Raw genomic sequence first — 13,145 nt, 5'->3', positions numbered from 1 at the left:
GACCCTTTGGTAATTTCCAATTTGGCTTTTGGATTGAAAGTTTTGGGGCTCAGGTTTTTTTATGTTGGCAATTTGGGATGGAGTGTGTTAATTTTGAGATGATTTTTTCCTACCCTTGTACCCATCTTCAACATGGTTGACCTCCTTCCTTTCAAAGCCTCTTTTCTCGGTGGGTTCAGAAATTTTAACACTTTTGATGTCTTGCTCTATGTGTTCGCACACTTCCACAGCGTCAGTGAATTGTTGAGCCGAACTACCCATCACATGCTCATAATATGGAGCTTTGAGTGTGTCGGCAAATAAAGTGACCATCTCTTTGTCCAAAAGTGGAGGAAGGACTTAAGCAGCTGATTCTCACCATCTTTGAGCATATTCCCTTATGCTTTCTTTGTCCTTTTTCTTTAGATTGGACAAGCTGGTTTTGTCGGGAGCAATGTCCATATTGTGCTTGTACTACTCGATAAAAACATCCATCAGATCTTTCCATCTCCGGATCTTTGTGTTGTCCAATCTCATGTAACAGCTCAATGTTGCCCCACTTAAGTTATCTTGAAAAAAGTGCATCAGTAGTTTTTCATCATGTACTACTTTTGCCATTTTATTATTATTTTTTTTGAAATAGGACTTAAGATGAGTCGTGAGGCATTGTGCTCCATTATATTTGATGAACTCAAGAACACGAAACGTTTTCGGGACAACCATATTTGGGACCAGATACATCTCTACCGCCCGTACTAGATCATATAAGTCTACCCCCTCAATTACTCTGATTCTGGCTTCCAGCACCTCCATTTTATCTTGATCAATGCTATCAGATGACTTGGCCTTGTGGGACTCTTTAGCAAATGTATCCATGACTACAACAGCTGATGCAGGTGTCGCTGACTGCACAAATGCTGGATTGTGTTGAGGCTCTTGACCATATTCACTCATTCTTTCTTCGAGCTGAGCTATTGTTGGAATCTAATTAAAGGTGACCAATCAGTTAGAAGGACCTTCACCATAGGTATTTCTTAAGGTTTTCTCGAGTAAGCTAGTGAGGTGAGCCACACTTGTCTTTAGAGAATCCAACTCTTCTTGAAAATGGGTGTCACGGTGAGCACGCTCTTTATCTTCCATGTTTTTCGCTTGAAGTCGGGTGTTGTTGACTCTTTCGGGACTTATATTTCAACTTGATGCATGTATGTATATCATTTACAATCAATGGATGTATGTGTACGATGCAAATATATGTACATGCGTATTAGGGAGTTCATACTCTAAGGACAGGTTTGGGCCATTACATGATGGGTGGCTTTCTACCTGGTCTCAAAAGGGTCTCTTGATGTCCTAGTGATCACCCTCATGAAGGTAATATGGGAGCTCAGTAGGTAATGGGATGGCATATGCACCAATCATTACTAGTTTAAGCATTCAGTGAAGAATTAGGGTTTGCATAACTTAAACCTTGACTAAAATTCGTAAGGTAAGCTGCTAGTCCCCCACTTAACCTAAAGATTTTTTAGTATAATTCCCCTAAAATATGAATGATGCATGAAATACTTTTATACAATGCATGAACAAATATGTACAAAATTAAAACGTATGAGCAAGTGAGAACTGCATATTAACAATGACAAACAAACCCAACAATAACACAAAAATCAGACAAAACAAATGCTTAGTCCATAGGGTCCCTAGTGGAGTCGTCATTCTATAGCATGTGTGAGGCGTCACGACGATTGTCCACTTTCTTAGGTATTGTGTATCTGTCTAGCAAAAATATAGGGAGACAAGGAATTCTTGTCTAGTATTAGTGGAAAATGGAATGGGAGTCACCACCTATTATTTTTGTCACAAGAAACCCTAACTGGTCTCAAAGATCAAATACGGAGATTGGTTGCATCATATATTTTTTTTGATGTTTTCTTTGTTGTATGAAAATACAATATGATTTTTTTTAGACTTGGCCGTATACATAAGAAACAAACCTATTTTTTTGTTTTTGATTTTTTTTGCAATATTTTGATGAAAACTCTGTATTTTAATACCAGATTCGTATCTTTACAGTATAAAAATATAAACTGCTATTAATCAAAATGGATAGAAAAACACAAGAGAAAATCACAATTTTTCAAAAATATTTTTTTGATTTTTAATTTTTTTTTTACTAGGCCAGACCCGGAATAAAATTGGGTTGGGACTGACCCAAATAAAATACCATCTATCTTATATTGGGTTGGATTCAGCCCAGCCACGTGGACTGGGTTGATGATCCAACCCGGACTGGTTACTGTGCCATGCACAGTAACCATTCAATTATAATTAGCCAGAACTGTGCTCATGCACAATAACCGAGTAATTATTTTCTTGCATGTTCTGTATGCAAGAAGAAAACCCAGAAACAGAGGTGAGGGGGAGAGAATTACCTGGAAATGGCGCTGTTTTTGCGATGGACGGTGGCTATTCCAGGCGGCGGTCTTTCTTCTTCTCCCCTCTGCTTCGCTATGCTGTTTTTTTCTCAATTTTTTGTTCTCTCTGTCAACAAAGTTTCTTCCCTCTCTATAATGGGTGTGTTGCCTCCCTCCTATTTGCAATGGATGATAGTGGCGGGGGAGAGGAACAACGTTAGCTGTTGCAGTTTCGTTTTTCTTCTTCTTCGCCATGTGTGTTGCCTCTGTCAACAATGTCCTCCTCTCTCTACCGTGGTTGTGCTACTGATACTTCATGGTGCTGGTGGTGATCAAGGAACGACGGGGGGAGCTGCTTAGCCGGTGGTTCTTCTTCCCTTCTTAGAGTTGTCCTCTGTTTCGATTTCTCTCCTCTCTCCAACAAAATCCCCCTTTGTTTTCCCCTTGCATCTCAAACCATACTCTTTCTCTTTGTTTTTCTTCCACTCCCCTCTCTCGTTCTCTCTCGTTCCTTTTCTCTGTTTCTTTTAACTCTCAAAACCTCCTCGTTTTTTCATTCTCTCTTCCCCCCTATTTTCTATTCTTCCCTCCTTCCTCTCTGTTGTCTTCCCTTTCTCTCCTCTATCTCTCAAACAAATCTTCTTCCCTTTTTTCCCCCCTTCTGTTTTCAAACAATTCTTCCTCCTCTCTCACATTCTGTCAATTCTCTCGCAATCCGTCCCCCATGTCTTTTTTTTTATTATTATTATTTTCTCCTCCCATCCTTCTTCTCCCTTTTCTATATTTATAGCCAAGTGCAGAGAGAGTCCCCCCTGCCTTGTTCCATCAAGGCACAGAAGGGAAACGAGGCTACCTTACCCCTGCAGGGTAAGGTGGCCAGTTGTTTGTAGGGCATGGTCGAGGCATGGTTTGTATTAATGGTGGTAGGGTAAAGGGGATGGCTTGTGTCCGGGTTGTGTGGGCAAGTGGGAGGGGAAAGAAAGAGGGGAAGAATAGTAGGAAAAATGTTTCAAAAACTTCTTCTCCCCTATCTCTACGTTAGTAGGGGAGAAGACCATTCACAGTGCCTTTTAAAATGGCACCGTGTGCTGCACTCTTTTTTTTTTAACCCAAAAATAGGTTATGACACACATGATAAAAACAGGGTTATTGGTTCATATTCAATTTTTCTTTTTCTTCTTGATTGAAACAAAGCTGGTTTTTTTCATTTTAAAAATGAAGAACAAAGAGTATAGGTCTATGAGGATAAATTTAATGAATTTGTTTTGCCAACAATATCCTTTTACATTCTTCAATATTCATTATAAGTATAATTAAGTCTTTCCACCTAATTAAATCTTTTAATTTGACTGAAATTAATTTTTAAACATAATTAAACATAATTAAACTCTTAATTTGGCCCATGATTAAATCAAATTGGCCATTATTAATTTGGCCCATATAAATAGATCTTTGTGGTGCCAAATCTTGGACCTTGGTTCGACTCGAAAGTATCCTAACCATTGGCTTAAAGTAGCCATCATAGGCATTTGTTGCTGGAAATGGCTGGTCGGGTTGGTCACTTTAGGGAGGTGCCACATCCACGATGGCCTCGATCAACCAAAACAGATCACACTAGAGTGTAGTCAGGTGATCATTTTCATGTAAGTTTTGTCTAATTTGATGGAAAGATGAAGCATAAAATGTCTAACGAAGAAGGCCACTCAAGCAACCTCCCTAGAGAAGAAGATGAACATGCAACCTTAAAACGACATTGTTTTGGTCTTTTTCATTTTAGTCCTTCAATTTCTGATTTCTCCCAATTACATTCCTAAGTGGCTTCAACCTTTCAATTTTGTCCAATTCTACCCCTAACGAACTTCAATTTCAGCCCCAGATTTCAGAATATTTTTAAATTTAGTCCTTAGTCTTTGACTTACGCAATTTGACTCTTTACTAACCATTAAACTTTTAATTCTCTTCAATTTCACCCCTATTTTTAGCCAATTAGATCCTTAGAGTTTGGTGTCTTTTCCAAAATGGTCATTGGTTGTGAATTTCTTCAATTTAGCTCTTAATTGACCCCAAAACTTTGATTTTCTTGTAATTTTACCCCTAATTTCAATCAATTGTCTTGGTAAAAATGAAATTTGATCTTCTATACTTCCAATTTTCTTAATTATGCCTAAATTGAGCTCTAAACTTAATATTTTACCAATTAAGCCCCTAATCAAATCAATTTGATCTATTTAAAGTATAATTAAGTCCTTGCACCTAATTAAATCTTTCAATTGGACCTAAATTAATTTGTAAACATAATAAAACTTTAAATTGGCCCATGATTAAATCAAATTAGCCTATTAAAAATCCAATTATATCCTTAGGCTTAATTGTTTTGCAGATTCATCCAAGAATCATGTAACTTGACCTTGAATTTTCATTATCTCTCTTGTTTTGGGTAAAATATGGTACAATAAGGCCCTCAATTCTATCAAAAATTACAGTTTGATTTTTTCTATATTTGAAATGCTCCCAGCTTGCTTTTTCTAAAATACCAGTCTTCTTGCTATTTTTTTTTATTTTTGATTGACGTCATAGATCCGCCATAATTATTAAACTTAGTCGCTTTACAAGTTTAAATATCATAACTCTGGTTTTGATAGCAAATTTAGCAATATATTAATTAGAATAATAACTTGAAGTCCGCTCTAACAATCAAATTACACAATCATAGGAAATAAGCATAGAAAAACATTCATACTCATCATATAAATTGAAAAGAAAAGCTAAAATAAATCTCATAGTTTTTGAAATCTGAACGTTTGGTATTCTTTCAACAAAGAAAAATAATTTAGTCTTGCCTGTCTATTAAAAAACTAAGAAAGAAAAAGGATGAAAATATAATTTCAGGTATAAGAGTAAAAGGTGAGAGTTTCTTCCTTCTTTCTGGCCGCCTTATTTTTCTTTTTCTTTTTCTTTTTATTTGATAGGAAAACCCTAATCTACATATCCCTCCAATCCATTTGTATCCTCCAAAAAAATAATAGTCCTTTCTAAAGTAAACAATTTACATTTAAGTAGTACAATAACTACGTTTCTAAAAAAGAAGAAAAACTAGTCTTGTATAAAATCTTCGAACTTGGACTTTGGACTTAGAGAAGTTAAATTGCCTAAATAAAGACCTTTTCCATATGAAAAAATAATTACCATGTCGGTTTGGATGCTTGAAAAGTATGTTGTACTTGCTTATTCACAAAACCTGTCTATTAAAAGAATTTATGGGTTGTCTTAGAAAACTCATATCTCTCTCATATGAGCTCTTTTTCTACTAATATTTGGGAGGTTGATAGGTATTTCATTCAAGATTCTAACAAAATTGAGTTGCATCAAATGTATTTCTTTAATACAAGATATTTAAGTCAGAATGGCCAAAGATCAAAACTAGCAGAATGTGAGACTTGTCTTTGAAGGTTGAGATTTCCATGCTCTTTCTTCTTCTTCTTCTTCCATGCCATAAATGTATAGCAAGGTATGAATGTTAGCTTTCTAATGACATTGCAATCACTTTATTTTGACCTCTACAACTCAAGTTCTGTATAAAACGTTGATTAGAGGTCAAATTTACTAATATTCAACACAGGTTGGAACATAGTATGAATTTTATCTTCAATTAACTTCTTTTTAAATCTTACATCAAAAAGTTATTTCAAAACATAAAACAAAGATTATTAAGGCATTTTATAGATAAAACATGGGCAAAATATTAGGTAAATACGGGTAAAAGTTTTGAATAATATGGTTGCATCAAATGATCAAAACCAAATAAAGAAAATAAAGAGAAAAGGCCCAAGCACTGTTTGATAGAATTTGAAAATTTTATCCCCAAGCTTTATATTTTTGTTTGTCTTTATAAATTTACAACGCAAAACACTTGATAAGAATTGTAAAGTGGGAGCATCTATTGTCATCAAAATTTGACTTATTTTTCAAAGAGTTTGGAAAAAAAAACAAAAAATAATAAAAGACAATGAAAAACCCAAAAAATATTTTTTTAACATAATTACATCATTTTCAGTGTCTTTCCATACAATTTAAAATAAAATATATATTTTTGTGTCGGCGGTGGCTCTTACCGTGACCTGTAAGCAAAGGAAATCACACAAGCAGTTCGTTTATCTCATTTTTAGATCTGTTTTTTTTTTCCTGCTGCAAATAAGGGTTCCGATTAAAACCAAGGGAGGGACTGCCCGATATTTAAGCTTGCAGGTTTCTGGAGGGGAAGACGATGAGCTACTATTGGTTTAATTACTAGGTTGTTGAGGGCATGCAGGTGGTTGTTGGCTACTATTAGTGTGGGTTTAGTTCGTGGTAGCTATTGATGGTGCTCGTGTCGCGTGGTGGAAATTGAAAGGAAGAAGAAGCTATTGTGCCTTGACCGCCATATGAATGGAGAGCTGATGGCGTTGACCGTGCGTAAGTCACGACTTGAATTGGATGGCTAGATTAGGTCTTTTTATGTTTCTGGGAAGTAGAGAAGAAACATAGGCACTGTATGTAGGGATTGATGATGGCGGTGCCGCTGCTGGCTGAGAGAAAAAAGGGGGTGAACAGGGGAAAAACTTCTCACGACTACGAGGTTGGGTCACGATGGAGTTGGGGAGTGACCGCTACAAAGAGGAGCTGCTAGTGTAGATTGCTATTAGTGTTCAGCTGGAGGCTGCTGGGTTGTGAGGGAGATCTATGATATGGTGGAGGAAGATTGAGGAGCTGTTGATTTTAGGTTGTGTGGCTAGTGGTGAGGGGCGTTGGTGATGGTGTTGCTAGACTGGGTGGTTGGTCAGAGGAGGTATTCTGGTGATGGGGTTTTTATGTTTTGGGTTTTGTGGGAAGCTTTGGTGTTTGTGATAGTGGGAGGAGACAATGAAGGGTAAGGGAGCTTGTTTTTTTTTTTTTTTTGTTGTATGTATGTAGCTGATGACTGGGTATTGGAATTGGGCTTTTTTTTTAAATATAGATATCGGGAGAGAATGTATACATAACTTTTATTATTATAATTATTATTTGTTTTAATTTCTGATCGCCACAAAATTCTCTTCTAAAATTCTTTTTTTTTTTACTTAGTACAACCACTTATTTATTAAAAAAAAAGCAAATTTATTATTTTTAATTGTTTGATTTCTAAGTAAATTTTGTGATCAAACAACCTAAAAAATAATTTGGTCTTTTAATTTGGAAAATTCATCAAAAACAACATAATTATATCAAGAATATATTTTTTATATTTTTTTAATTTTAGTTTTTTCCAAAAAAATTAACAAAAATTAGAATAAAAAATTGAATAACAACACCTAAATCAGCACCTTGCGTTCCATGCCGCTTGTAATTAATTTTGATAATTAAGTGCTTCCCATCATACGGTACAATAACTATACGAGGATATAGTGCTTTCCAACACCGGTCCTCTTAATAAGGTTGACATTCCAAATCAGGCACGTAAAAAGGGTTAGAATGTTAGTATGGGCTCTTGCACAACTAAGATGTCTTTTCCCCCCTTCTTCTTTAAACCTCCCATCTCTCTATCTCAGCTCTTTCCGTTCTTTTCATTTTATTGAAACGAATTTTCTTAAAATTATATAAATACATACAATGAGATATTACTGGTAAAAGAATCATCTCAATCTAAAAATTTAAGCTGTAAAGTTTTAAAATATGATTTATATTATTTTCTAATACACCCCCTCAAATTAAAGTCATTCGGCCTTGAAACTTGCAAAGACTCATATTAACTTATATTTAATTTTTATCAAATAAATAAGGATGTTGAGATTCGAACTTGTGACTGCTTGGTCATCAAAGTTCTGATACCATGTTAAAAATTATCTTAACCCAAAAATTTAAGTTGTTAGACTGTAATCATAAGAAACAATACATGATACATTATAATTAGAAAAATATTCTCTTACAACAAGAAAATGTTGTCAATAAAAATTTCATTAAATATAGGGGAGAAGTATACTTATCTGTTAATTATGGCAAAACAGTTTGTTGAAACATGAAAGTCACATGATTGAACTGCCATACTTGCAAACGTAACCATCCATCTAACAAGAGTGAGAGATATGCAGGCTCATATATAGTGCTGTTGATTATCAAATACTTGTACTAGAGAGCAGGGAGTGGAGAGTGCAAACTGGCATTCCATAACTAAGCATCTTCACTCCAAACAGTCTTGATCCAATGATCATGCATTCTTCAATAGGTAAATAAAAAGTTTTTTTTTCTATTTAAGTAATAATTTCCTGTTTGTCAATTTAAATTAATTTTGTTATTATACAGCCCTTGTCTCCAAGAATATTTCTTCTTTTCTGAGATTTTGTTAATTTACTGTCAAAAGCTTGCTGATTTTGCTAGACATTATTGTAAAATCTTGCTCTCCCATCAGCATATATATGTAAATACTGTCGAATGTCGAATAATCATTAGGGTTAGATCTTAGAGGTATCAGATTCTTCATAGGGTTGGTCTAGCATATGGCATGGAGGCTGAGACTGTGACTCTAACACATGGATCGAAGAAAATTTCACATGGTATTTACATTCAAAACTTTGCTCTTTTTGTGACTCTTCGTCTCTGTCAAAACCAGTTTTTTTTGTTCTTGAAAATGAAATAAAAATTTCAAACAGTTAATGAACCATCTGTCATTCACTACAAACATCACACATGCTCAACATCATATTAATTCTCAAATCATGTACTTGCTACGGAGCAGCCAAGGTGAGAGCACCGACTAAGTTTTTTACTCTTCCTTTTTGCATTAAATGGCTATATATAGCCCAAGTCATTCGCTGATCAATTGTTGTAAGAACATTATAAATATGAGATTCATATAGCTGAATTGTTAGAATAGATTTTGGTTTTCTAACACTTTGTATTTATGAATCTCAACTCATTTAGGCCTTAGACAGTAGATTGCTTCTTTCGGTGAAGAAGCTGATCGTGGGATTGCGAGACGTTGTAGTATCGCGGGACTGTCAGCCTGAAAATCAGTCGAAGAAAATGAGAGGGAAGCCATTTTCAGCCAAAGCCATTTTTGTTCTATGCATTGCAAGCTTTCTTGCAGGATCTCTCTTTACCAACCAGAATTTGACTCATCCTTCTCGGGCTAAGGATAATAGGATTGCAGTAATTCCTCATCATGTCACCAAGCTGCAAGAAGTGAAACAAGATTGTGATCCCAAGCGTGTAAGTTTGGTTGTTCACACTTTAAACACCATAACCTAAGAGTTCTATTTCCCTGAAAATTGGGAAAAATAAAAATAAAAAAAAAAGCTACCTATAAATTCATCATTAATTACTGTCATATATATTTCATGTGATTAATTCATGCATCACGAATTTCAAAGGAATGATATTCAACAAAAAATTGTGTGAAAAAAAATCCTTGTTGTAATCTATATATATATATATATATATATATATATATAAAACAATACCAGCTTAGATGTAAAAAAAAATTAAATCAGCTCAGATTGTATGACATAATAACGATATAACTTTCAATTTATGTCTGGGGGCATGTTGATCATGAACTAAATTATGGGTTATCTCAATTTTATTTTATTTTTTTAGCTAAAAATGAATAAAATTGTGTTTTAAGTTTATGCATCAAGATCACATACATATTTCTTTTACACATTAATCAGAAATTGGTTGAGGGAAAGCCTGGAGATATTATGGGAGAGGTTCATAAAACCCATGAAGCTATAAAGTGAGTTAATTCCTTTCTTTTTCTTTCTTAATTTTTAAAGAAACAATTGAATTGCAATACCATTTTAAATATTTTTCTCTCGTGCAACAACGCAGATCTCTTGAGAGCACCATGTCCACGTTAGAGATGGAATTGGCTGTAGCTCGAACAGTTCAGTCAAATGGGCAACGTTATTCACTAGAAAAGCTTGCTAATCACACTTTACAGAAAGCTTTTGTTGTCATTGGCATTAATACGGCATTTAGCAGCAGAAAACGCCGGGACTCACTTCGACAAACTTGGATGCCAAAAGGTCCTCTCTCCCTCCACCAACTCCTAATTTATAGCATTAATTTAGAAAGAACAGACCTGTTGAATTTGCTGATTTTCGGCTATTATATACTGCATGGATTAGAACTCACATTCCATGGCTGATGTATAGTCACACGAAGATCAACTTAAGAAAAATCAAAATAAATAACAAATTGTCAAGTCACCGCAGGAATCTACCAGTAATTTTGGAGCTCCTATTCTAAAGCGGTTTTCTTGTACTGTAAGAAGGAAGTATTGTATACATAGATAAATAAATAAACAGGTTAATTATCATAATTTATATTAATTACCAATCCACAATGCATGTGTAATACATAATTTGATTCACCTAATAACTCTCAATTACAGAGTAAATTACTAAAGATGTGTGTAATTAATGCAGGGGAAAAGTTAAAGAAATTGGAGAAAGAAAAAGGGATTGTGATACGATTTGTGATTGGACACAGTGCCACACCTGGTGGTGTTCTTGATAGAGCAGTAGACTTAGAGGACGCAGAACATAAGGATTTTCTAAGGCTCAAGCATGTTGAAGGATACCACGAGCTCTCTACCAAAACAAGAATGTATTTTTCCACAGCAGTTTCAATTTGGGATGCTGAGTTCTACCTCAAGGTGGATGATGATGTTCATCTCAATTTAGGTAATTAGCAACTATGCTTCTTCTCCAACATTTCGTGACTAGAAATTAACAAGGGACATGCTTATGTATTGGTAATAAATCTGTTCTAATCATATCATGTTCCATGTGTCCTGTAGGCATGCTAACGAGTACACTAGCAAAATACCGGTCCAAACCTAGGATCTACATCGGATGCATGAAGTCCGGACCAGTTCTCTCTCAAAAGTAAGTTAATTTTATTTATTTTTGTTATTAAATGTGCTTGATTCAGCAAATCCGGCATCCTAATGGAGAACTTGAATTATGACGTCAGGCTCTATCTCTAGTAGAATATTTAGCAGATTTCACTTCATATTTTTTTTCATTTCTTCCTGGCCTCAAGTGATATTGCAATTTTCTTTCTCGGCAGAGAGGACAAATACTATGAACCGGAGTACTGGAAATTTGGGGAAGATGGAAACAGATACTTCAGGCATGCCACTGGCCAACTCTATGCCATCTCTAAGGATCTTGCTGAATATATCTCCATCAACTCGTGAGTCCCATATCCAAAAGCATCAGTTTTCCCTCATTTGTTGCCCTCGAGTCAGAGTAATATAGCGAAATTGAAATATTTTGGCAGGCCCATATTGCATCGATATGCCAATGAAGATGTCTCTTTGGGCTCTTGGCTTCTAGGCTTGGAAGTGGAACACGTGGATGAACGTTCCATGTGTTGTGGGACTCCTCCAGGTACACAAATCAATCACAACCATTCTCACCGTGTTGATATTTTCCAGCAGTCAATCTGCCAATTCCTCCACATCAGAAAGCATAACATATTTAAAAATAAATTGAAAAATTAAAAAATGGATTTAAATATTTCTCATTTCTAATTTTCTTGCTAGGATAGGTAAAGGTAGATTATTAAATCCACTTAAATGTTCCTACTTAATATATATATATATATATATATATATATATATATATATATATATATATATATATATATCTTCTTTCTTGAAAAACATTGTCGGTATACTATTTTCTTCTCGTGGGCAAATGTATTTTTGTTGTTGACTGGGGCCGTGAACAGTGGTAATTAATTATATATTAATATTCCAATCAATTACTTCTAAGGATCATTGTATCTCCGAATCAATCTCTATGCTCTTAAAAAATAGTTAAAATATCAGTCCATCAAAATATGACTAGTTTCATATAATTAATTGTTATTCAAGTATAAATTTTAATATTATTCAAAATTGTGTAGTACGGTATAAAGTTTTTTTATTTAAAAATATATTAAAATAATTTATTTATTTATTTATAATTTAAACATATCAAAATCATTTAAAAACAACTTAAACAATTTAATACTTTTTTAAATAAAACACACTCCCAAGAATTCGCTAATATATAGCCTTATATACAACCTTGCTATCCTATATGACGACATTATTTTGGTTTTTAGATTGTGAATGGAAAGCTCAGGCGGGGAATGTATGCGTGGCATCCTTCGACTGGTCGTGTAGCGGAATATGCAACTCTGTGAGAAGGATGGAAGTAGTGCATGATTCTTGTGGGGAAGGAGAAGGTGCTGTTTGGAATGTTGATCTTTGAGTTGTGATTTAGCATCCTAAATAATATGACAGAGAGTTAAAGGAGATGTAATTCCTATAAAAATTTATGATATCAACTTTTTTTTAGAACAATACCTCCTATTTTTATCATATTTGAGATATTCATACAAGTGATTATCAACTAAGACTCACTCCATATACACTTAATATGATGATAAATATGACTCTGGAAAGGATATATATATATATATACATGAACAATTATAAACTTAGTTTAAAATGGATTTTTATCTCCTTTTATATGACTCAATCTTGATTAGAATTCAAATTCTTTTAACATTTGTTAGAATAATATAAATCATATTTTGGAACCTCACCTAACAGCTTAAGTTATTGGGTTGAAATGGTTCTTTGACATGGTATCACAGCCTTAATGACCAAGCGGTCATGAGTTCGAATCTCACCATCCCTATTTATTTGATAAAAATTAAGCACAAGGTAATGTGAGCCTGTGC

The 13,145-nt window shown here is 34.5% G+C and overlaps 1 protein-coding gene across 1 annotated transcript; it reads left to right on the top strand.

The window, feature by feature from the left end:
- Positions 1-9,425: 9,425 nt before the first annotated feature.
- LOC133706358 (probable beta-1,3-galactosyltransferase 8) lies at positions 9,426-12,670 on the top strand. The gene is made up of 8 exons (XM_062131883.1): positions 9,426-9,611; positions 10,073-10,137; positions 10,233-10,429; positions 10,832-11,089; positions 11,206-11,293; positions 11,478-11,603; positions 11,691-11,800; positions 12,522-12,670. Exons 1-8 carry the CDS (start codon positions 9,426-9,428, stop codon positions 12,668-12,670), a joined length of 1,179 nt encoding a protein of 392 aa, XP_061987867.1.
- The last annotated feature ends 475 nt before the right edge of the window (positions 12,671-13,145 follow it).

The sequence above is a fragment of the Populus nigra genome, chromosome 11, assembly GCF_951802175.1.
Source record: "Populus nigra chromosome 11, ddPopNigr1.1, whole genome shotgun sequence".
In the NCBI taxonomy this organism is placed as follows: Eukaryota; Viridiplantae; Streptophyta; class Magnoliopsida; order Malpighiales; family Salicaceae; genus Populus; species Populus nigra.
This window is presented reverse-complemented; position numbering and strand designations above follow the sequence as displayed.

Excerpts from the sequence above, each read along its gene's own strand:
- LOC133706358 (XM_062131883.1), top strand. The coding sequence starts at position 9,426 with ATGAGAGGGAAGCCATTTTCAGCCAAAGCCATTTTTGTTCTATGCATT. Across the intron at positions 10,138-10,232 it reads AAAACCCATGAAGCTATAAA|ATCTCTTGAGAGCACCATGT; the intron begins GTGAGTTAATTC and ends GCAACAACGCAG. Across the intron at positions 11,604-11,690 it reads GAATATATCTCCATCAACTC|GCCCATATTGCATCGATATG; the intron begins GTGAGTCCCATA and ends ATATTTTGGCAG.